Genomic DNA, 24903 nt, shown 5'->3' on the forward strand with positions numbered 1-24903 from the left:
TTGGAAAGTTAGCATGCTGGTGAATTCATGTCGAGTGTTTATTTCCCTTCGTTACTCAGCTTAAATTGCTTTTCTAACTTCCTTAATTTGCTTTCTTCATCATTTGTTCTCATGTTGCCTGTTGGAATTAAATAAAGTGGTTACTCGCTGTGAACAATTCAATAAAATTTATAATGCTCTTGATGAGTAATAAACAGAATAAAAATTTGGTCACAAAGAAAATAAGTTAGGCGGCTCCCGCTAATTTGCCTCTTTGTTTCCCCTGCCTGGGTTGCCAGATATGCAGATTTCAGGCAGTGTTTTGGCCAGCAGGCAGATAATCTTGTTAGGAACAATTAACTCGGCTGTATTGTTGAATGTAAACTCAATCCCTCACACAGAAGCGTACAAAACAGCAGCTGGCACCGCATGCTCCAAACTCCAACAAAATGTCAGTGAGGATCAACGCTCTCGCCTTGAAGTTGGAACACAATGGCCAAGGTCATCCGAACCTTCGCCCGGTACGTGAAGGAGTGGAACACCTAAAATTAACGCAAATAAACTAAACTCTGGTGTAAGTCATCTCTGTTTACTGCTGTGATCAAATAAAAAAACAGACTGGGTGCCAGAGAAGACTGGACGGGTCCCATATTATGCTTATTTTCATGCTTTAATGTAAAAACAACGTGTTATTTTTCTTATACTATCCATTTTTGCAGCACCTCTATTCGCCCTCTGTCTGAAACACTGTGTTACACACTGTGCCTCCCGAAAAGCCCTGATTGGTCAGCTTGGCCTTAGCCTACCTTAGCCTTGCTGGGTCGAGATGACTGTATAGTTGTGACATCACAACCTTTCAGAAGTCCTGACAGCTTGTTTAAAGGGCACAGTTTCTGAATATGGACTACATACTTTTCTCGGTAGATTTGGTGTTTTGATACTTTTACAATATCTATATAACGCCTCGACCTTTTTTAAAATTTGAAAAAGACACAGATGTCTCACCTTTCTGCAATATGGGTCCTGATTAGAGTTAAAGGGTCACAAGGTTTTTACTGTCTTCTTGTAGAGCGCAGTGACCAGAACAGTGACCTTTTCAGTTTTTATGGCACACTAGTTAACAAGCAGTTTCTTATTTGTACATTCAGCACTTAGAAAGCAATATTATGATTCATTTAGATTCCTGTTTCGGTCCAACCTGATGAATGTAAGCACAATATTCACTCTCATTTAGCTCTGTTTTTTGGTCTTTACCAACTCCTGAGGTGTATTTAGTCGCTAATTGCTCCATTATGTTCGCCAGCTAATTGCTAACTGTGTCTGTCTGCATGTAGCGTACAATGTGTTTTAAGGGCTTTTCCACAGAAAACAGCTGCTGTGGATGAAAACAACGATACGAGAGCAGAGAGCGCAAACCAAAACAATGGATTTGAGGGCAGGCAATTAAACAATGAGCCGAAACTCGAAATAAAGCATCATGAACCCGAGGGGCGCCACAGATTCAGGTGATAATTCTCTGCAGGTTCATCACAATGAGAGACCCCCCTTTAATTTGTAATTAAAATATCAATTATAGCCGCTGTAATTACTTGCAGGCTAAAAAAAGTAAATTAATGAATACATAGAGCATATGATTAAGTAGTTCTCCTCCACAATCCTTTTAAACGACATAACGTCCAGAATCTAGATCAGTAGCAGAACACAGGGATAAAATAGACCAACAAACATTAGTTACACCTCCTCCATTATCCACACAGGTAGCGCGATGCTATAATGACACACACCTATTGATGCTCGTGGCTCTGTAAAGAGACCGAAGCCCTAAATCAGCTGCAATGTTACAAAAGAGAATGGTAGGCCTATTGTCTGGGTGTCAAATAATCTACCTTCAAAATGAGCCGTTCTTTGTGCAGTTTTGGGTAAAGTAGGGTAATGTGACCGGATTTTTCGTTTGATTTTCACCACGTTCTTTCATCTGACAGGAACACTTAAACTAAGTTCATAAATGAACCTTTTTTAGTTCGAAAGCAGCCAGTGTTGTTCACAGCAGCCTGACTGACTCAAAGAGACGTGTCTATGACAGCTTGTTGTGAGCATGACAACAAATGTATACCTCCCAGCAGAGGTACAAAAACACTGTCTGGAAAAGTTTGAAAGGAGCATTTAAAACGATGAGTTTAGTTAAACAAAGATAACAAAGCCGGCGTGTATTCGGGAATACACGGAGGGAAAACTGGAGTTATTCGACAGGAAAAATGGCTCCTGCTACATTATTTATGCATAGAAGTTGTGCACTGCAAAAAATGTATTAAGAAGAATAAAGAGAACATACACTTTTTTCCACTCTGCCCACGTCTACCCTCAGATAGAAATTGAAGAACTCAACCATAGCCTGCTTTCTGTCAGCAATGAGAATAGTTAGCTGTGCTCATATGAGTGTGGCTAATTCAATATGACATCTTTCTAATAGGTAGTGTGGCCACTGGGAGGATGGGACCGAATGCAGAGAGAGCGCAGATGTCACAGGTGAGGAGAAAGTAAATGTAAATAAAGTTATAAAGAGGACTTGTATGAAGGTATCGGATGGTGTCTAGAGTTGATAAAAAAAAAGCCCATCAGAAAACAATCTGCAGCATCAGTGTGTGGAAATGGACGACTGCAGCAACGCCAACATTATCTGGTATCTGAGTCAGAATCATGATGGAAATGTCTGATTTGTTTTCATAACATGCATTCATGTAATAAGTATGTACTGTAGTGTCAAGGTTGAGGGGAATTGTAACGACATTGCTTGAAGCTAAAAATTAAGCCTTAACAAAAACCTTAACCTGACTCTGTATTCAAGGAGAAACCTGCATTGGTACACACAAAATGCTTCCTCGCAGTTACTCAACATGATGAAAATGGCTGGTAAACTTCTAAAAACCCTTTTTCTCTTCTGAATTGAACTATTCAAATAGTGCAACTCTGGGGCCATTGCTTCTGTGTGCACCGACACAGGTCATGCAAGGTCAAACTGTTTTGCTCTTGCAGAATCACACGGGATTTTGAACTCTCCTTAAACTGAAACCACAGTTTAGGTGTTAACCTCAGACTGCCGGGGGCCAGGAAAGTATTTTTTGAGTGTGTCTGTGGTCATTGTCAGAGTTTCTCCACTGTTGTCAGAGGGGCAGCCTCAGGTGATTGTAATGGATTATGAGTAAAGCTCCGTGGAAACAAAGCTAGTTAGTGAGCGCTGCCTATAACCCTGTTTTCCCCTGGTTAGGACACAACACCACTCCAGTCTTACAGCTGTTGGGATAAAACAACTCAGGCGACAAAGCCTTTATAACACCGGAACACTGGCATAGCATCTGTAGCACTATTAAATTATCTTTATCAAACAGTGAACACCTGAATTAAGCAATGCATATACATGTTGGTGCTGCAGGGCGTATTTGTAGTGGTTTTTAAATAGCTCAAAAAAATCAAATTTGATGTTAAACTTGTTTATAAAGCATTTCATTGTTTGAAAACAGTGAAATAATACAATATACTAACTATAAATGTACCATTCTTTAATGATGGTTATTTTAAAGTGTTGCCCTGTTAACAAGTGTCTTCTGTGCTTCTTATAATCTAACAATAAACCTGCTCATGATGCTGTTATTAACCCTTATATAGCCCTATTACTGTTAATAAGCATGTTTTTACCTGTTAGCTTATGTTTATTACAAAGGCCTTCATGTCAAGCATTACCCAGTCTCAAGATGTGGATGGAATCAGCTGAATACAGAGTCAAGACAGAAACTTTTAGTCAGCGCTGACTGTAGACTGATTGTAGGCCATGATGTCAAAGATCTGAGTAAAAATTATACATTCTTTCTGATTTAATTGGCATTTTTTTTATTTTTTAATATCAACAGTTATGAGTGTATACATCAAAGCCAGAGTGATACAAGTAACGATTGACCCTAAAATAGGAATTCAGTGAAGCAAGATCAGAACACCAGAAAAGCCTTTGTTTGTTTGTTTGTTTGTTTAAATGGAGGGTTGGCAAAACGCACATTTCTCCTGCACTAACAACTAACCGAACAAATATTCTTTACTACAGCGAAGCATCACCTCACAGACAGCCTCCCTTTCATGAGGGTGGGACTTAGCAGCAGTTATTTAAATCGAAGTCCTGGCGCTTCTGTCATCCAGCGTGACTAACAGGATTTGACATGGCGACGAGTGGACGGGTCCCAGGTTCACAAAACACATTCTGTCTGTCTGACCCCCCCTCTAACACACACACACACACACACACACACACACACACACACACACACACACAGGTAAGAAACCCAAAGCACATAATCCACACACACACTCTCTCTCTCTCTCTCTCTCTCTCTCTCTCCAACACACACACACACACATACACACACAGGATATTTTGTCATGTGTTTGTCACTGCTGGTTATTTAGCACCGAACCTGTGTGTACAATCCACTTTCACACTTGACTGAGCAGAGCTTCACCTTATATAAAGGCTCACATATTAACAGCCAGAGCAGGAGAGGGGCTCATAATAAAGGTGAGCTGCACCCTATTCAACAAATACACTTCCTACCTTTGACTTTCTCCCCTCACTATCTGCTCTGTAGTGAGGAGGCGACAGCTTGCACTAATTTAAGGTAATCGGATGACTCTTTCTCTCTCTTTCTCTCTCTCTCTCTGTCTGTGTGTGTGTGTGTGTGTGTGTGTCTGCATAATCCGAGACACACAGGCTGCTTGTGTGGCAGCCTGCTTTGCTTCTGACGGGACCATATTCACTGCACTTGTTGAAAACACACCACACGATGACAGATCAAGAGATCAATAACTGCACATGTACATGGATTCAGCCCATCACACTGCAACACACAAAGAAGACAACTTCTCTCAGATTACCCTGCGTTAAAAAAAAAGAAAAGAAAAGAAAAGAAAAAGAGTATATCAGCTCTGAGATGTGCCAGGCGGCTGGTGCAAATCACAAAATCCATGTGCGATCAACCTTCATCATCGTGTCTTAACAAACTGCAGGAGAAGATGTGGGATCAATTAAAAGCAGCGTGTTGCATATAAATGTGCTGACTTGTCTCGAATTAATTCAAGGCGACGTCTATTTACTGAAGCAGCAGCAGCAGCAGCAGCAGCAATAATCCCCCTCAGCCGGTTTCAGCACCGCGGACAGCGAATCTCCTCTCCTCTCCCCCCGCCGTCTACAACCTGGAGCATGAGGAAGGAGAGGCTCCTGCTCCAAGTGTCCAAAACTACTGGAGTCGATGCTGTCATGTAGGAAGCGAGGAGAGTTTTTCAAAAGCATGTGTCAGCAGCTGTGGACTATATCCTCGTGTTAGGTCTGTTCTCCTTTTACGCAAACTTCATTCCTTCCCCAAAATAAATAAATAATAAATAAAAAAGGAATATACCCCCCCTGCTGCAGAGGGGTATGAACTATGTAGCCCATGAATGCACGAGGAAGACAAGGGAATATCAGCACACATGCGTAAAATAAGTCCGAGTGGACGTGTTCCGGTGAATAATACAGGTTCAGGAGGGATGTGGTGCACGACTTACCGCGTTATCCTCGTTGAAGCCATATGTTTGACGCTCAAATCTACTTTTCCACACACTGTTGCCGTCTCTGGGCCGAGCGAAGACACAGCCCGAAGACACAATCCAGGAAATAACATCCACACAACTCATCCACCAACACCGAGCCCACTTTTTTTGGGGGGGGTGGCAGGTGGGGGGGTTGAGGAGGAGGAGGGGGAGGGGGACAGAAATGCCGCCGTCCGCGCCTTCAAGACGCAAAAAAGAAAGAAAAAAAAATGAAAAGAAAAAAAAATGAGTTATTTGTTTTTCAAGTCACACGCGCGAAATGTGAGACAGTTGTGGCCCCTTGCGCGGAGGAGAAAAAAAAAATAGTCCCTCGCTCCTCAAGTCAGTCGTCTTTTTTTAGTTTCAGTCTCCAGTGTGGGACTTGGAAGGTAACTGCGAGCTCCCTGTGAGAGGAGAGAGGTAACAGTATATCTGCTCTAGTGTTCCCCCTTGCTCTCTCAACCAGAGAGAGAGAGAGAGACTGGAAGGGAGGGGAGGGGAGGGAGGGGGGAGAGACAGAGAGACTATAGCGACAAGAGAGAGAGAGACGATGCGGAGTCAGAAAGGGAGGCTTTTGTCGTAAGGTAGCCGTGCATTTACCGCAGGAGCAGCGGCGGCAGCAGCAGTGATCATCGGTACACACCGCCGTAATCTAATTATGTCCACGGCAAAAGGCGCACGGATTACCGGCCGGGCGCTCTGCTCCTCTCCGCTCCGCTCTGCTCCCTGCGCCCCATGGCGGACAGGGAGGCACGTAGGAGCACTGTTGGGCTCTCTTACCAAATGTTTAACTCGTCAGTGTCCACTCAGTGAAAAAACAAAAAAAGTTATCAGAAGATCAGATATCTCCATCTGATCCGTCATCATCTCCACCATCACACTCTATGTGTCCTTAAATTAAGCCCTGGCATCCTCTCTTCTCTCCACTCTCTTTACATGGCCTGTCTCACCGTGTCTTTGGTAAATGACACAGTGCAATTAACACTCGGATTTCATGCTCCTCTGGAGCTTTAAAGCAGCTTCATTTATTTATTCAGGATGAACTGTTTCTGTGTGCTTGTTACACCGAGTTGTTGTAAGGTTTGTTTCCAAAGAGAAGTCACCCGTCGGACTCTTCTGGAGCCGTGTCAGCAAAGTCTTGGTCGCTTCCCTTCCTGTTTTCTTTACTACCTGAGCATCCAACTATGGCACTGCAGGTACTTTAAGGATAAGTTCACCCCCAAAACAAGTCCCCATCTACTTCACTTGTTCAGGAGAATGCTGCAACGCTGTTTTGCTGTGAAACTCCGGGAAAGTTTTGTGGACTACGAAACTTCCCTGACTCCACATCGGCATGAGAGTGAGTATAATGACACACGGGGTTAGTACACTTACATGAGGGTTACCTCAACCCATAGATGAAGGGCTGGAGCCCTGTCATAAAGGTCATCGTATTTGATTAGTTGGCCGTTAAGTATGTCTTCTATGTAAAACCTGAATCTCTAAGGTAATCTGTGAAGTGAAAGTAGTGGAATAAAAAGTACAGTATTTCCCTCAGAGCATAGAGTCAGGGTATTCCTCTTCCTTGGGCCTGCAGTGCCTGCAATGCAACCTGACCACAGTTTGGTTAGATATTCAGCTGCTGTATGCTAGTCGTGGCTAATGTAGCATCGAGCCCGCGGCCTCGGCTTTACATTCCAGATTCCCAGATTATTTTTCAAAATTGCAGTTCTCAGCACCAACGACCACAGACACGAGTGACATCACTTGAGGCAATTTATCAGGCTTCCTCTGGAGAACCAAAAGGCTTTTTTAATCAGCCCAGTCGCCCGAAAAAAATGTTGGCAGATACGTTCGCAAACTGTCATCTCTACAGCATGTGTCATATCACATTAAATGTGATGAGCTGACTTTCATACCTGGAGGTGGAGGTGGAGTTAGGCGAGAAGTCTGCCAATCCAGTGACCCCACTTGTTCAACATTTGTAAATATGAAACCACTGGATATTTGTTTTGGGGTTTTTTTAGACCTTGTGATAATATCCAGCTGTGTTTGTGATGACCAAAGCAGATGTTTTAAATCAAAACATAATCTTTTCCTGATCCTTAACAAGTAGTTTTTGTGCCTAAACCTAAAAGTTTGAACATTTGCGTGCTTGTCAGAAATATCCAGTACGTTGCCGACATTTATTCCGGTGATAGGTTTGTTTTTTTCACCGTACTACTTGACCTCGATGCATTTTCCTCTTCAAGTAGTTCTCATACTTTCCAAAGCTCTGCAGCATACATAACATTAAACTATTCATAAATTGAAACCTAACCTGCACGTGTTTGTACAAAGAGCTCACTACCTTATTGCTGTAAGGAGTCCAGCAGTTCTAACAACGACGCCACATGCTGCACGCCCAGCATACATATGATACGACATCTATTATAAAAATGTTTTGACAGATAACTCTGAACAAAAAGTCCCCCGTGACTTACAAAATATGTTGTTCCTCCACATAGTCCTGATGCTGTAATCAGCCTATTGGCACAAAGGGAGATGCAGAATGCACGCTGGCTGGAGAAGCGTCACAGCCAGCGCCTTTTAAAATAATTACTTTGAATATGCAGATTCAAGGAGCCACACTGAACTCCTGCAAAGACTCTGTACAAAGTTGATTATGCATTGTCAGTGTGGGCTGATGAATCTCTGAGGTCTCTGGAGAAAACTTTGGTGTAATCCTGCTCTGGAGCTCTGTATATTATAAAGATTTTTCTCAGCCTGCTGATCTGTTCACTGTTTGTTTTGTAAAGAGATTACTTTCCAGGCAATTGCAAAGGCTTATTTATTTTGTGAGCCTTTTGTTCTTCCCCCATACAAGATATTGGCACTTAAAAAAGAAAATTTAGCAACATAGCAGTGGAAAACAAGGCTACTGGAAGACAATGACAGCAAACATGGACTTAATTTACTTTGGCGTCGACTCTGTTAGCCTGTCTGGACAGAAAAAGGACGCTTAATTGTAGGAGAAGGATCTAAAATTGAGGAACCCTTTACCCAACTTGCTTTGAGTCAAGTCATCCAGCTTTACTTTCACATATATGTTTCTATATGGCACAGAAGTAGACCCAAAATAAACTTTAGTTGTAGATTCATTGATAAAGAAAGCAGTTACTGTGAGCAAACTATTTGCTTTTTCCTTTGTGCTACTGTTAAATGCAATGAACCAGGAAATTGACAAATTGTTTAAGACAAATCTAGCTTGCTAAATTCCCAGCAGCTAAGTTTATTGAAAAAAGACTTCAAATTGATTGCAATTTGTTAATCCTGTTAACAAACAGCTTTAATGTAATCCTCAAATCTTAATTCCCTAATAAAGTCAGAAGCTGAAGCTCTGTGCCTGTGCTAACGACAGAATTCGAGTTTCGCTTTTACCCTATAGCGCACCATAAAACAGTTAACAGAGTGCTCCATCACCGGTCATCAAAAGGTTTGGCACTAAATGGTTTTGGTGTAAGGAAGTTAAATTTTGGATCCCAGGAGTTATTTCAAATGTGCTATAAGTGATGTTGCAGTAGGTAGTGCTTAAGAGGTGAACTCACTATAGTGTATCTAATATCGACATGTTGGTGTTGCCCCAAGAAGATCTTAATTAATGTTGCTATAGGAACATCAATTAAACTCAGGAAAAATACCAAGTCTTTTTGGCTTATTATTTTCTGTTTCTTTTCAGTTTTCTCTCACTGTTTGGTTATATTAAGGAAACAAAAATACTTGGTTAGGTTTTTGGCCGGGGATGCTCAAACTTTTCCTCTAAGAGTGCCACAACTGAAATGTAATGATTGACCGTGGGCAGAAAGCAAACAGCTATTGTGCTGTTTTGTTAAGTTGTGTAATGGCATTAAACTGAAGCCCACGGAGGCAAGTGAGAAAAAAAAAAATCTGGTGATCCATTTTCTAAGTCTTATCTAAATTGTTTTCTCTCCTGCGTTAATGACTTAAGAACAGATGGAAAAAAAAAAAAAAAAGTTGTTTTCCGTTAATTGACTGACTTCCTACACGAATTGTCATTTTGCCTGACATGCCCAGATTATGAAAAGGCATTCCATGTTTATTTTATCTATTTAAAGAGCTTTTCACCTCACAAAAAATAGCATTAACAGTGATGCATATTATATGTATGTGTGCGTGCGTGTGTGTTTGTTTTTTGCTACAAACCATCAAATCAAGCCCACTTTGACCCGCAACTCCAAATATGGGCAGCCCTGATTTGGGGAAAAACATGTTTTTTGGTTAAAATGGACCCTTTCACAATGTTAAACACATGTTCTGCTCTCATGTGAACACTTTTCCTGTCTATTTCCTTGAGTTGCAAAGCCATGACATACAAAAATGTAATTGGTCAGTTTTAATAATGGTCCTGGAGCAACATTCATCATGGAACAGCACCATGGAGGCGGTATCAGATCATGCAATAATGACTGGTGCCAACTACACTTCACCTACACTTGACACTGACCTAAATCATCATGCTGTTGCCATTCCTATTCTTTAACTAAGGTGCGTCATCTGCAAATCAGGAAGGAACGTTCTCCACATTACTACCATGAGAGATTTTAACCTTTAAATACGGTGGCCCTGAGGGTCAAAACACAGCAACACCGGAGAACAAAACGACATTTGACAAAAATGCAAAGATGAAATGTTACAATAAAAGTGAACAATAATAACATATTCCAAACAAGACACGGACCCTGGTGACCTGAGGGGAAGGCCTATAGTTAACACACGCAACCAAAACGGCTTGCTGTAAATACATTTTCATTGCAGCTTCCTAAAAACAGCATTTCGCAAAACACAAAGATGTTTTTGAAAACACAATGACATTTCTGAAAACACTGAGATTTGACAAAAAAAACCCCAACAATATTTTTCAAAACACAATGACATTATGGGAAAGCTGTTGTGCTTTCTGAATATCATTGTGTTTTGTGAAAAGTTATCTTCTGAAATGTGGATGTGTTTTGACCAGCAGACTGACTCACAATATCCAGAGTCACGGAGCAGACGACTACAATAGCTCTAATAATGCAGCTCAGTCAAGAGTGTCCTTATTCAACGATTTATCTTTTGTTAATTAAATATTTGATAGGAAGAGTGACAGCTGTAAGACGGCCATCTGCTCAATGATATTAGAGTGAATCTCATAATTACTTTCTTTATTTCTTAATTTGATTGCAAAGTTCACATTTGATGGATGAAGGCAGAGAGCCAAGCCAGTTCACTCTCCTGTATGACTGCAAAGCTACCTGTCTGTCCATCTGCTCTGTGGGATTACAGCACAGTTACTGTATGTGATGACCAATCAAGCAACAACTATAACAGCTACATCCACTGTGCTTTCAGTAAAAGGATTTTCTAAATGAAATATCGGTCACCCATTGATCCAGACGATCATAACAGTTACAGAGTTACTCAAATTACAAATGTGATTACATAATGAAAGGATTGAAATGACTACCAGTAAAAGGGGTTTGCAGGCAAAGGGCCAGGCCAATTATAGCCCCTATACCACTGTGATCTTACTTGTGTGTCCATCTGCTCTGCTCTACTCTGTGGGATTACACCAAATCCTATTGAGCTCAGGGAATGGCAGCCAAGATCAGTAGGCCTGAACTTATCAAGACAAACCACCAGTACAAGCGAGGTTTGTCTCCTCCAACAAAGCACCAGATGGATCAAAAGGAATGATCACCCAGTGATTAATAATGCTAATCAGAGACGCTACAATTAGTAGATGGCACACTGAATGTCTGATCATGCTATTATGGAAATAAAAAGCGGTGCAGTGTGAGGCACAAAGCCCGAGAGTCTGGTGGTTCAGCATACCATCGCATCACAGTTGATTTTATAATATTATCGATCCATAAGGGGGAAATTCTCTTTCCCCTTGCTTGTCTCCGCAGGAAGAAGAGGCACCGCAGTGCAGAACTCAGTTACACAGGCAGGTAGAAAGTTGTAACGTTTTCATAAAAACTGAAACTTAATCATGTGCTGCTTTTATCCACATACAGTATATGGATCGAGGTCCTCTGTCTCCTCTACTGTCACCTCTTTCCTCTCCTTACACTAACACCAATCTTTTGTGTATTTATTTTACTTAATTTACATCCAGTAAATGTGCCTTGTGACATGACAGTAATTTAATAAGTGGATGTGCCTTCCTTTGTACTCTTACTAAGATAAACACTTATAATCTTTAGTGTGGGATACAGGGCACGGGGTTACTAAGCCTGTCTCATCCACTGCGTGGGAGACAATCCCATAAGGTCTGATAGAGAAGGGCAGGGGAACTGCTTTGCACAGCACTTTAACAGAGGTGGAGCGGTTAACGAGGCGTTCATTTGCAAAACCAACAAGACTGTCCTCATTCTTAAAGGTGCGATAATTAAGAATTGTCCACCTGTCGAAGGTCACTCCAAACAAACAGTGGGCAGCGAATCACCAGAGTGACTGCTAATTGCTTCTGTAGTTATACAGTATAAGGATGTATCCACTGGCTGCCGTTAGCTAGTTTGCTAACTTAGCTGTACAGCTCTAGATGACTCATGTCTGCCTGGACCAGGAGCTCGGAGCACCTTCAACCGGGCTCAGCAGCCTGCCAGTAACCACGGCCCAAACAGGGACTGGGTATTATGCAACAGGACAGGCAAAGGGCTAAATATCTCTGCAACAGATAACGTCAAAACTGTTTGTCCTTCTTCATGGTCCAATCTTCACCCAATTTGACATTTTATCACAGTCCCAGCCATAACACATCCACATGCCAATTTGCAGCCATAGTCAATGCTCCACCTATTGGCATCAAAAAGTAAGCATTGTTTGACAATCATTGTTTCATTTACACCATTTCATGGTGCCATCAACTCTTGATATACTTGAAACTGACATGTAAGTAGTGAGTGTTCTCATAGGCCACATAGTGGACACAGGAAATTGCACTGACATCTTTCGTACAGTCCCTGAAACACATGAAAATTCAGAGGTGTGTCGAACAGTCAAAGTCCGACTGCTGGGCTTCGCTGCATCATGCCCAGATTAATTTAAATTGGATTTATATCACATATTGCATCTTTAAAGTCTTTTCACTTGCAAAATGGTTTGAAAACACGGATGAAGCACCATCAAGTGCCAGTGTATTCCACAGTTTGGCCACAGTTTTGCAAAAATACATCTTGTTAACTGGCCCACCTCTGTAGGAGTGCATCACAGTCACTGTGAGCTTGATGGGAATTTCTGTGACTGTCTCAGATATTGGGTGAAGGGTAAATCCATTTACAATGACAACATCTGCTATGACTGCCAAAGCAATACTCTGACCTAAAGTAATTAAGGAAACATCACAAATTGGCATAGATTGTGCACGGCTCAGGACAGGAAGGCTCATGATTAAACCCTCCAAGAAAATCATTGATACCCATCTACAGAGCACGAAAACAGTGAGGAGCCCAAAAGACACTAAGAAAAAACACCTACCCCAGCCACAGCCTATTCACCCTGCTGCTGCCTGCCGAGCAATACAGAAGTATCCTTTGCTGGACTACCGGACAAGGTAGCAGCTCCTTTCCTCAGGCTCTAAGACTCCTCAACTCCACCACATCCTTCACACACTACTGTAAATAAATAAATCTCATGTTACACATGGTCTGTATATTGCACAGCATCTATATAGTCTTCTTACCTTTGCACTGCACTCATTCACACTACTTAAGATATATGTACTATAAATTGTATATATCTTCCAAACAATTATAATTTAATTTCCTTCATTATTCCCGTTTTTGAAACTACTTTTGTATATTTTGTTGTACTTTATTGTCGATTTTGTGTTTTTTCTATTCAGATTTAATATATTTTGAATATTGTTTATACATTTTATGATTGTGTAGTGTGGAGGGGTCTACAATTTGATTTCACTGTTCATTCCTTTATTGAATAATGACAATAAAGATTAACCTTGAACCTTTTCAGTACATTTTCAAAACAAGGGTCTGTCATTTTTGCTGAAAATGTCACTTTCATAATATATGTTCTGTTCAATGAGGGAAACAGCACAGGACCAATCCTTTATAAAATCAAAGAAAACTAAGCTAACACTGAGACAATTACCAAGACAGAAAGCAAGATATAAAAATAGATAAAAGAAGGCAAACATGAAAGAGAAAATTATATTTACTGTCTTTCGTGGTTGGATCCATCCGGTGCTGGAGCCCTTCCTAGTTCATTTGGTAGAGCAGATGTTAATAGCTTAACAGGGCTAGGCAGTAAGTGTTTAATTAGGTCCTGGGAAAATGATTTATTCAACACATCTGGGCCCATAAAATAACACTCTCTGGACTCTGTCCTTTATGAGTCTCAAGCTGGACTCTCTCCCAAGCCTTGAAATACAACTGCCTGCCTGGAGTAGTTTGAGCTTCCAGTCTTGAGAGACAGAATCTCTTATAGACTCTGTCTCTGTCCTGTAGCGTCATTTCTCCTGAACTGGAACAACTGAACCTAGTGGGAGGAGAGGCGCAGTAGGGGGTGTGTCAGTGCCGATCAAGCAGTGCAGTACAGTTTTAGTGTCAAGGATTACTGGGATTTGTGCATGCTGCCTGCCTGCTCAGACCACATCAAAGCCACATAGTGCTAGGTGCAGTTCTGCTCTGTCCTTTCATGGATGATGATTGTTTTGACTTTGATATTTCCCTAAGGAAGGCGTAAAGATGACATATTTCTGACAACATGCATGTGTGGCTGCGGTGAGTGTGACCACACAGGGATTGAACATTTGGCCACAATGATGCAGGAGAGTGTTATTTTCATGGTGGCCACAGGCTGCGTGTCTCTTTGTCTGATATCACTGAACTGCTTCTCCTATTGGTCAGGAATACTACATGTTTAAAGATCCCATATTATTCTCATTTTCATGCCTTCATTTTGAGCGTCTACACGAAAATGTTTACATGCTTAAATGTTCAAAAACACTTTTTTTTTCAACTACTGTCCAGTCCTGCAGCATTTAATCTCTGCCTGAACACTCCATTTTAGTGCCTGTCTCTTTAAGGAACCCCTCCTAGTCTGCTCTGATTGGTCAGCTCGTACAGGCCTGAGTAGGCACCGCCCACTATGTTTCCCCATTTTTATTTAGCGAACCAAGACATAACAGCTGGGACAAGACAAGACACAACTTTGTACACATTGAGGAAAAACAAACAAAAATTTAAAACTGACAATGGCAACAACAAAATGTATGTTATGTATGTTGTTGTATGTATTGTATGGCAGTCTGCTTTTGTAGGATTCCTACACTGTATATTGTAAAAGTTGACTTTCCTTTAAAAAGTCAGGAAACCGATTATCTCAGAATTACAAAGTACAGAAGACCATTACATTTAAGTTGTACAAGCTAAAAAGTTTAAAGTTTATCTACTTTGATTGGCAATTTTGAGGTCATCGGTTTCCTCGATTTCTTTTAAGTAAAGTCAGTGATTTAGAAACAACAGAGAGAGCTGGAAGGGGAAAATGTTAAATGATATATAGTAGGGTTTCAAAATAAAATGGAAAACGGACAAAGGGAATTAAAAAACAATCTGACACGGGATTCTTATTTTTTCTAAAAAGTCGGGAAACTGATTACCCACAAATTACAAAAAATGAAAGTTTCAACTTGTACAACTTAATTTTAATAGTTGACTGTACAATTTACAGTGTTACATTTCCTGACATGATGGTGATGTGGTGGGGGCAGTGACTGTACAGCTGTGACATCACAAATCTTACAGCTCCTGACAGCTTTAAAGGCAGTTTTAGAATAAGGGCTGTGAGGATTTCTGCGTGGAATGAGCGTTGATACTTTCACACTATTTATATAAGCACCTTAACCTGCTTTAAAATAAAACATATGGAAATATTACATTATAGGCCCTTTAATGTAATTTAAGATGCCATGTGTTTGTTCTTAGCTATTTCTGCACCAGGAATCCGTATTTTGGCAGACCTGTTCTGGGCTCTTCCTTCCACCATAAAATTGTCACACTGTCACGCTGCCATGGCACACACTGTGTTGTTTTGAAAGGAGAGAGGAGAACAGGCAACTTTATTGGCTGTGGCTTATACCAGCTGCTTCACACCTACTAATATTGTGTTTCTAACCTCAATAGTACAGTTGCACCCTGAGGTCTAGCCAAAAAAAATCCCCACCAGGCAGCCCCCAGAAGCTGTGAGCTCACACCGTCCTGCATTTGCGGTTGGTTTGCATCATGTGACACTACTGTTGAGTCAGGTGTCATAACACAATTCTAATGGGGATTCAGTTGACAAACACATTATTTGTCTTTGGCTGCATATTTGCATCTCACCACTCTGCACCTTCAGGAAAACTTTGTTTTTTTCCTAGCTGGTTAAGTCAGTCTGCACACTCTGTACTCTGTCTGTTGAGTCATCTTCATCATGCATGGCTGTGATTGGCACAGCTGTTTATTAAAAGTTAGGAGATTAAGAGAATGTGACCAAGATAATGATTAATTACTTCACCCCTCCAATTTATATTGCATCACAGTTAAACATTATCATAGCTGATATGAATTATGGAAAAATCTACAAAAGTAAGACATGGGATGTAAAAATACAGGGTTTTGGTTGCATTCTGTTTTCAGGCTCAACTGTTGAACATCTTTGCTGACCCATTGACCCATTGGCTGCAATGTGATGGTTCTAGAGTAATATAACTTTATTGGTACTTGTATAGATTGTTTTTAGGTTTTTGTGCCCCTATGGTGCCCTTCCAGTGGAGAAATGTGATAAAGGGCCCCCTAGGGTGCCTGGACAAGACATGGTGACATGCCCTCTCTTCGCTATAAATGTATCATGTCTTTCTTCCCGCTGGTGCCCCACTGCATATGGCTGGTGCCCTTTTTATTTTTTCCGCCCCTGCCCCTCAAAAATCTTGAGTCCACCACTGTTGTTCAGTATAACAATTTAGTATAATCCATGTAATGAGCAACAAGTGATAAATTGCTTGAGTCTGCAAAATATCTCAACATTTCAGTGATGAATTTAAGTTACCTATGAGCTGTGTCAGATATAAAAGGAATGAAACACAGAAAAAGAGCAGAATCTCCGCTCCAGTGTCAATATGCTGTTTTCTTGATTCCCGGGGATTTTAAACTTAATTGCACTGCAATTAACTTAAATTAGGTTTTGCTTAGACTGTAATCGGGTTGCACATTAGGAATCCAGCACACTACTGTTAAATCCATTTTAGAAAGTAGAATGAGAACATTGCACAATCAAATGGTACGCTCTGCTCTCTGGCACTTTCAGCTGAACACTGAGTGCTAAACGCTCCATTCACATTCTGTTCTTCTCTAATATGACACATACTGAGTGACAGCATAAAATTCCTCTAGTCTTTTCAGTGTAAGAAAATTCAAATATACGGTATCAGTGCAATATACATTATTAGTTCAATGTAAATATAATGTTATATTAAAAGTGCTTTTTATAGTGAAACCAGGCGTCTCCTCCAGAACTGGAAAAAGATTGAAATGAAACAATAAAAATGAAGTGAGGCTTTGATCACCGACATTATTGTGAAGAGATTTCTCAGTGGTTGGATGAGACGCCCAGAGACTGTTGATACTCAAGAGTGATTTACACGAGGTCAACTTGGTCTCTTTTCATGATAAAAACAAAAGATGACTCATTCTTTATAAAGCTAAGTTTTACTTTACTAACCGAGAGCTGACACTCTTCTCTTCTCCTCTGGAGAAAATTCAGCCCAAACAACACAGATTTAACAACACTACTCTAGATGTTAGCCTCGGGCACACTGTTAGAAATGTGCGCGAAGGCTGCATCCATTTTTGGGACACTTTTCAGCCATATTGCAGCATACAATTGGGTCTTTACAAGGCACAACAGTGTGGCTGGTAGTTTTTTCATCTTGTGAGTCTGTGTGTGTTTGTGTTTGTGTGTGTATGTGTGTGTCAGCATGAAAAATGTGGTCCTTGAGAAACCTCTTGTGTGGTTTTGATTACTTTACCAGGTGTATCGATGTCTTTCTGTCTGAGGAAAGATTTTGTCAACCAAGAAACATGCGGGGATGAAACTGTACAGGTGTGTACCTGTAGGTCAGAGCAAAAATACAGGCAGAGTTTGAAGATGGGTGTGGTCCAATCAAGGTCACTTGAAGTAGAGGGGTAGAAAATAGAAAAGGGGCAGTTACCCAACACTTTACATCCTCTGACTGCATTAACAAAAGTTATCTCATGAAACTTTTCTATTGGAGCAGGTCTAGACCACTTTGTTTAATTGATTAATTTACAGAGACCCAACATTTTCCCTGCATGAGCAAGCACTTGGCGACAGTGGTGAGAAAAAACAGCCTTTTCACAGGCAGAAACCTCTGAGCAGACCTGGACTCATGGTGGGAGGCCATCTGCCTCGACGCTCTGCACCTCCAGACTAAAGATATCCCAATCAAAACAGATTTCACAACTCTAATGCAGGTGTTAGCCTCAGACTCACTGTTAAAGAGGGAGCAAAGGGTGCGTTGGCCTTTGAGATTTCTCAGCTTGGATATTGCAGGGCTATTAATACTGTATTTATTTGGGTCTTAACTGAGAGCTGGAGGGAAGTAAGCCCAAACAGTCCAGATTTCACAACACAGCATGACTAACTGAGTGTGAGCATGAGGCTGTATTGACCTTTGGGATGTCATTCTCAACCTGTCTACTGCAAGGCTGTGAATACTGTATGACAATGAAATGACATACACTTGAAATCACCATTAAACAGCCAAATTACAGCTGGATATTTCAAATTATTAAGAGCTTTAAAAATGGGTTCATATTCCTGCCACATTATAATATGTATTGCACTTCACAAAAAGAGAAAGTACATCTGTAATCTTACGGATAAAAGTGACATCCATGCATTGAAGCTTATCAGCAGTCAAAATCTGTAAAACACTTGCAAGTGTTTCCTCAAGCACTGTAAAGTCAGCGCGGCCATCCTGCTGAGAGCAGCTGCCGTTCTGACTGAAAGATACTCATTCATACTGGTTCCACTGCACAGTTTGAAATACACGGTCTAAATGCCGGTTCAAAAGAACCATGTTCTTTGAGGTTTCAGGAAACTGAGGTCTAAATAATGTCGGAGAGAATTACTTCACACGAGGATCAATCTCAGTGTTTAGTCCCACAAGGTCTAAACTGAGTTTCAGACAATTTCATTAGTATTGGTTTCGGTCAGCTTTCGTGTCACATGGCCCAAACGCTGATTCAGGGGCATTTCCATCCCACCAATTAAAGATTTTGCAGGAGGCAACACTGATACACGATTCTGCACCAAACAGAGCCTGGAGGACAGCCAGCTAAATCAGCCTCAGAGCTGATTTATGGTCTACATTTCCTCTCTAACAAGACCAGACGGTAATAGCAGAGACCCAAAGCTGTTTACAATGTAAACTAAACGTATCACATTCATACTTGTGTTATTTGTGTGTGTGTGCATGTAGTTGCAAGCATGCTTGAATCCGTAAATTTGGTTCTGATTGCCTAACACTGATGCCAAACCCATCCTCTATTCACATTACTTAAGTAGTATACAGTAAACACACATAGGTTTTATATTCCAGATTCAGTTCAGGTGACCTGTAATTGTACTCTTGTTCCCACATAATTAGAAAGTGCACACACAAACAAAACATAGAAGTTGTGCACTCGGAACAAAAGGGCCAGAGGGAAAAGTAAATTAAACTAAATCAGAAGGGCAGAATGGTTTGTTCACAGCAGAGGCAGGATTGTAATCTGGTGCTGTTAAACTTGTTAACATCAGTAAAAACTGTAAATAAAGAGGATAAACAAGCCATAAGTCTACGTTAAGATGAATATTAGAATTCAGGGAGGAAAGACATTTAATTCCAAAGTAGTTTTGACAGCAAAATAAAGGTGAAGTAATGAAATGAATAACAGTGGTAACAGTCACTGGAGACTCTCCTTGGTGTCTTTGCCGCGGTTGTTGCAGTGACGCCAGACGTTTGCCAGGACTCGCTGTTCACGTGTCACAGCGCTGAAATCCATCGTCTTCAGCTGAGGCAGGGCACTAATCACACGGTTCCTGAACACACACAAACACACACAAGATCAGCTTCAAAACCAGGTGTTTAAAGGACGGTTTGTATGTTTTCATATAATAAATCTACATTTGATGTTGAAAAAGGAAAATATCTTTTTGTCTGGACTGTACTTTTTATTCTCACTACATTTATTTGACAGTTCTAATTACGCTTAATAATATCTAAATTCAAGAAAAAAAAACGCAACCCTTATATATTTTCACCTCTTGCCTGGGCGAGGCTTCTTGTCGTGCCTTAGATGTCATTAGCAGTCCACAGATGGTTTTATTTTGATCAGTTTAAGGCACAAAAAGTGTCCAATGTTTTGAATAAAGCAAGGACTTTAGAAACTGAATACAAATTTGTGTAGCTGAACCCTGTTTTTCTTCTGTCCTACCACCATCATCATCTCACGACTCTCCAAGTTATTGAGCCTTTGGAGGGGGTCGACCCCCGTTTGGGAATCAACGGACTGCCTAAATGTAAAATACACTATATGGCTAAAAGACAGTGGACACCTGAGCATCACATCTTTATGAGGTGGTTAGACATACCATTTAAAAAGCATGAGCATTAAAATGGAGTTGGACTCCGCTTTGAGACAGCCACCTCTCTTCTGGAAAGGCTTCACATTCTTTTGTGTCTGTGGGAATTTGTGCCCATTCAACCAAAAGAGGAGTTGTCTAACCGTGTCTTTGTGGACATCGCTCTGTGCACAGGGGCACGGTCATGCTGGAACAGTAAAGGGCCCTCGCCAGTATGTTGCCACAAAGTTGGAAGCGCCTGATTGGCTAAAATGCCTCTGTAGTCTGTCGCGTTAAGACGACCCTTCACTGAAACTAAGGGACCTAGCTCAAACCCTTGAAATAGGCCCCACGGTTTTACCTCCTAAGCCAACCTTTAGAGGTAAACAGATGATTGGTGCTACGTGCTTCAGCACTCCCTGGCCCCACTCTGTGAGTTTGAGTGGTCCACTTCACAATAAAAGCACTTACAGTTGACCGGGGCAAAACTATAGGGCAAAAAATTCACTTGTGACAAAATTGGCATGCTAGGATAGTGCCCCATTTAAAGTCACTGAGCTTTTTTCAACCAACCCTGAATTCTAAATGTTTGTCTGTAGAGATTTCATGGCTATGTGCTGGATTGTATGCACCTGTTAGCAATGGGTGTGGCTAAAGACTTGAAGGAGTCTCCACCAACTTTTAGTCATCTAGTTTTCTACTTTCTGGTTCTCCTCTGCTCATTCACATTCAGCTCTTCTTATCACCTAGACACAGCCAAAACTACAGCCAAACATGTACCAAGCCAAGCATAATGTGTGCGTAGCTGAGTTTGCGAAGAAAACCGGTGTAAATTGAAAGAAAATGAAGTCCCCACCTGTAGCCATTTTGGGCTTCTATGTCATTTCCATGGAGCGTAATGGTGTGTAGATACTGGAGCTCTCCCAGCTGGTCTACCTCTGACAGGTTCCAGATGGCGTTGCCATGAAGGTACAACACACGCAGTTCAGTCAGCTCACACAAAACCTGGTCCAAACACACACACACACACACACACACACACACACACACACACACACACACACACACACACACACACACACACACTTAATAAATTCGATTAATGTAGAAAATAATCAGCAGATGAATCCAGAATGAATGAGCTCAACCTCAACTAACTACAACCGTGAAATCCTGCGTTTACATCTAATGCATCAGTGATGATAATGAAATAATGAAATAGCCATTTTCCTGATTACTTACAAACTCAGTTACATACTTACCTAAATAATATTTTCAATGCAGCACAGATAAGGAATAATGTACATTTTAAAAAGCTGCCGAGGACAATGACAATCCTGACAATGGTTTAGCAATGGGTCAAAAAGCAAAGAGAAAAAGAAAAAACAGCAAAGAAACAACGGAAGCGAGCCTGCAAACATACGAGAGAGGAAAGAGTCTCACTAGGTCTATGCTCGTGATTTTGTTGAAGGACAGGTCGAGCCAGCCGAGCTTCGACGGCTGAGCCAGAAAGTGGCTCAGGGTGTACTGGAGGCCAATGAGGTCAGCGATGCTGTTGTTGCTTAGGCGCAAAGAGCAGCTCAGGTACTTCCCCTTCGAGTTAGTATGTAAAGGCCGCATGCCACTTCGGGGTACCTCTGACAGCGCACCTGCACAATATAAAGCAGTTACAGTGAAAACCAAGTACTGGCAATTGTTTCTCTCAATATTTGCATTCAGTTCACTACACTTCGCAGAAGATAAATGAGGAGCTATCATCCCTTTCATCACATTACTTGACACATGAAATCAAGGACGAACTCATGGCTGATGGGTTTCATTAACTAGATATGCATGTGGGCTAAAAATAACACCCTTCCATTGTGCTGGAATCCGAACATAAATGTGAGCATAGTTAAGAGTTATTAGAGAAAAGCTGTAGGAATATAATGGATACCACAATTAATACCATAAAGTCACCGACTGGGAAAGTAAGAAGCTCAGACAGACTGTAAAACTGTGATCCGCTAATAAGGCCTGTGGGTCAAATCTAACCTGTGATAGGGTGCCGGGTGGCCCCCCGACCATTTTCTAATTCACCGTGATAATAAATTAATTCACACTGGGAACTTTCCTGTTTGTTTATACCATTTAGTAAATGATTTGGTAAATTAGGCTGAGTCACAGGCTAATTCATTTTTGACTCCTAATTGTGCAAAGTGTATTTGGATCAGATGGTGAGCTGTGCCAGAGTATACAGCTATTAGCTGAAGAGGAGCAAAGGCTACACAGAAATGAGGATAATTCTGATCTCATGAATCCGTATTTCACACTGAAAGAGCTTAAATACGCTATTCCTTCTGTGTCTGGTAGGAGTTTATGTTTATGAATCTCTGACAAAGCAAGTTGAGTTTCCCTGCACATTAGAGGGAAATGGTCCTACCTGTAACACGGTTGATGTCTTTAAATGATAGATCCACCGGAGGGCCGTACATCTTCAAGTCTGAAGGTCTTTCCACGCAGCAGCAGATGAACCAAATTATATCCCCTGAACTTCCAGAGGCCTTTTTACTGTTTAATAATAACAGGGTCCAAAACATAAGGGTCCAAACTCTTGAATGGGAACTGTTTCCTAGCAACCAGCAAGTGCTTTGTTAAGTGACTATTCATTTAAAGGTCATGTTGATACAAATTTTTTGAAGACAAATAATTTTAAAATTAAACATCTGCAGAGCTTGTTGAAAGGTGCAGAATCTCTTCCTTAAAAAAATGATCACGATTGTGAATCAGTCATTTTAAAATGTCTCTCAGGTCCAAAGTGATTGTTTTGTTCATCTCTGTGTAATAGTTCTGACAGATGGCTCCAGCTTTTAATGAGGTTTGTCAGCCAATAGTATACCACTGTTGTTCTGTTTTTCCTCGGTGATCAAGAGTCTTGGCAGAATAATGTAGCTACTAACCGCTAGCTAGTATTAGTGAAGTTAATGTTAGTTTATTTTCCATTTAGTTATGTGCTGCTTTAGGTAAACTTTAGGAGATAAAGCTCAGCGGCTCAGCAGCTCTTCTGCCTTTCACTTAAATACACCATTGGTTGCTGCCACACTGCTCCGTCCATCATTGGTTCTTATTCTTTAAATCAAACGGGAATCACAAACACAAGCCTTTATCAAGTCTCCTTCCTCTTTTTCTTTCTTTGCCTTAGAGTAATTTTGGGGAAAATGATATTAAGTGGTGGGCCTGATGTTATCAGTGCAGTCTTGTGATGCAGAGATGTATTGCTTGACTGTACATCACTGTGCACCGTCTTCTGGCAAAACATTTAGTAGGCTGTAGACAGGCAGTGATTTTCAGTCAGTATGCCATTTTGAACACAGCCAGAGACTTCTTAAGAACTGTGACCCCAGCTGAAATAATGAAACGATGGCTCATTGTGTAGCAGAAGCAAAACTCTTTAGTTCAAACCCGCTGACAGTCAGAGGCCTTTCGGCATGTTCTGGTGAGTCGATATTATCCATCACCTCGCCTGTGTGCTGGCAACGGCTCCAGCGCCCCTGAATTGGACAAGTGGAGTGAAAAATAAATAAAAGAGTGCAGAAAATGCAACAGAGTATGAGTTGAAGAGGGCAAACAGAGGACGAGTTTAAACAGAAGAGCCGAGAGAGCGAAGAGGTGATGATGGAAAATTACATCCATCAGCTGGAGTTTTTTTTACTCACCTTGTCGCTCAGTCAAGATGTCCGTGTGTAAATATACGTGTGTGTGCTTGTGTTTGTGTAGCTTCACTAATAGCACAATAGCAGCTGATTGAAGGAGTAACTGCAGTCCTTCAATGAGATAAAAAAAACAAAAAACAGAGACAGACAGGCATACGAGTCGAAGTCAAGGACAGAGACGGAGACGGACTGGCTGGAATCAGGGTGTATGGAACTAGATTTTTGCAGGCTGTCAGACTGAGAAGGTTTATGTTGATTAATCTAATGCTAGAAACTGCATATTTACACAAGGTATCTAAGGACAGGATGTTGTCGCTGGTGTGTGTGTGTGTGTGTGTGTGTGTGTGCGTGTGTGCATGTGTGCGTGTAATTCCTCTTGGCGGACTCTCCTAACTTCATAGATCAGGAAACAGGGTCATTTCAGTTGAATAAAATATCAAACAGGAGTCCCAGGCTTATGCAGGCTTATGTCCAGAGCAGATGGGTAGCCCTCTTTCCTGCCTCCCTCATCTACTTGCCCTTAGGTGGGTAGTTGTAACTGTCATCTAGATATAAAAAAAACCTAAAGATTTGGTGGTATACAGTATGGTTTGCATCTGATTTGTTACCAAACGTTATGTTGCATAAGTAAGATGGCTTAAGTTATGTAACAGATGTGACTGAACGATATCGTTACACAAAGCAGGATGTTCCTGAACCTAATAGTTTTTTTGCCTAAACCTAACCAAACCGCGAACATTTGATAAAGTTAATAAAGGTCCAAAAGTCAAAAATATGTCATAGTATATGAAATGTTTGTCAGAAAGCTTTAATTTGAAAGTCCAACCAGACATCGCAAGTTGTTTTCGTGCCTAACTTGACTACAGAGCCCTTCAAATGCAAAACTGACGCTCTAGGGTTAAGTAGAGCATACAGTAGTAGGTGCTATATGTAAGAATGGGCCACCTTCCAAATTCATACCCCAAACTGCTGC

At 41.1% G+C, this 24903-nt stretch overlaps 2 protein-coding genes across 2 annotated transcripts in view; both read right to left on the minus strand.

Moving 5' to 3' along the window:
- LOC311250020 (protocadherin-15-like) overlaps positions 1-5729 on the minus strand; it is a 195494-nt gene extending 189765 nt beyond the window's left edge. Inside the window, exon 1 of the mRNA XM_084341511.1 lies at positions 5566-5729. The gene's annotated coding sequence lies outside the window, so the exon portion shown is untranslated. The remainder of the gene's footprint in view (positions 1-5565) is intronic.
- Positions 5730-19495: 13766 nt separating this feature from the next.
- On the minus strand, positions 19496-22849 carry LOC311250475 (leucine-rich repeat-containing protein 51-like). Its single transcript, XM_084342173.1, has 4 exons — positions 22661-22849; positions 21682-21887; positions 21095-21243; positions 19496-19716 (listed from the first exon to the last, which is right to left on the minus strand). Exons 1-4 carry the CDS (start codon positions 22815-22817, stop codon positions 19581-19583), a joined length of 648 nt encoding a protein of 215 aa, XP_084198299.1. The 5' UTR covers positions 22818-22849; the 3' UTR covers positions 19496-19580.
- Positions 22850-24903: the final 2054 nt, after the last annotated feature.

This window comes from Pagrus pagrus (assembly GCF_965226575.1).
Source record: "Pagrus pagrus genome assembly, chromosome: 21".
Classification (NCBI taxonomy): Eukaryota; Metazoa; Chordata; class Actinopteri; order Spariformes; family Sparidae; genus Pagrus; species Pagrus pagrus.

What these genes read in the sequence shown, in the direction of transcription:
- LOC311250475 (XM_084342173.1), bottom strand. Translation starts at nt 22,817, where the DNA reads ATGTTTTGGACCCTGTTATTATTAAACAGTAAAAAGGCCTCTGGAAGT. An exon ending in AGACATCAACCGTGTTACAG is followed by an intron (nt 21,888 to 22,660) that starts GTAGGACCATTT and finishes TATATTGTGCAG; the next exon opens with GTGCGCTGTCAGAGGTACCC. An exon ending in AAATCACGAGCATAGACCTA is followed by an intron (nt 21,244 to 21,681) that starts GTGAGACTCTTT and finishes TGTTTGGACCAG; the next exon opens with GTTTTGTGTGAGCTGACTGA.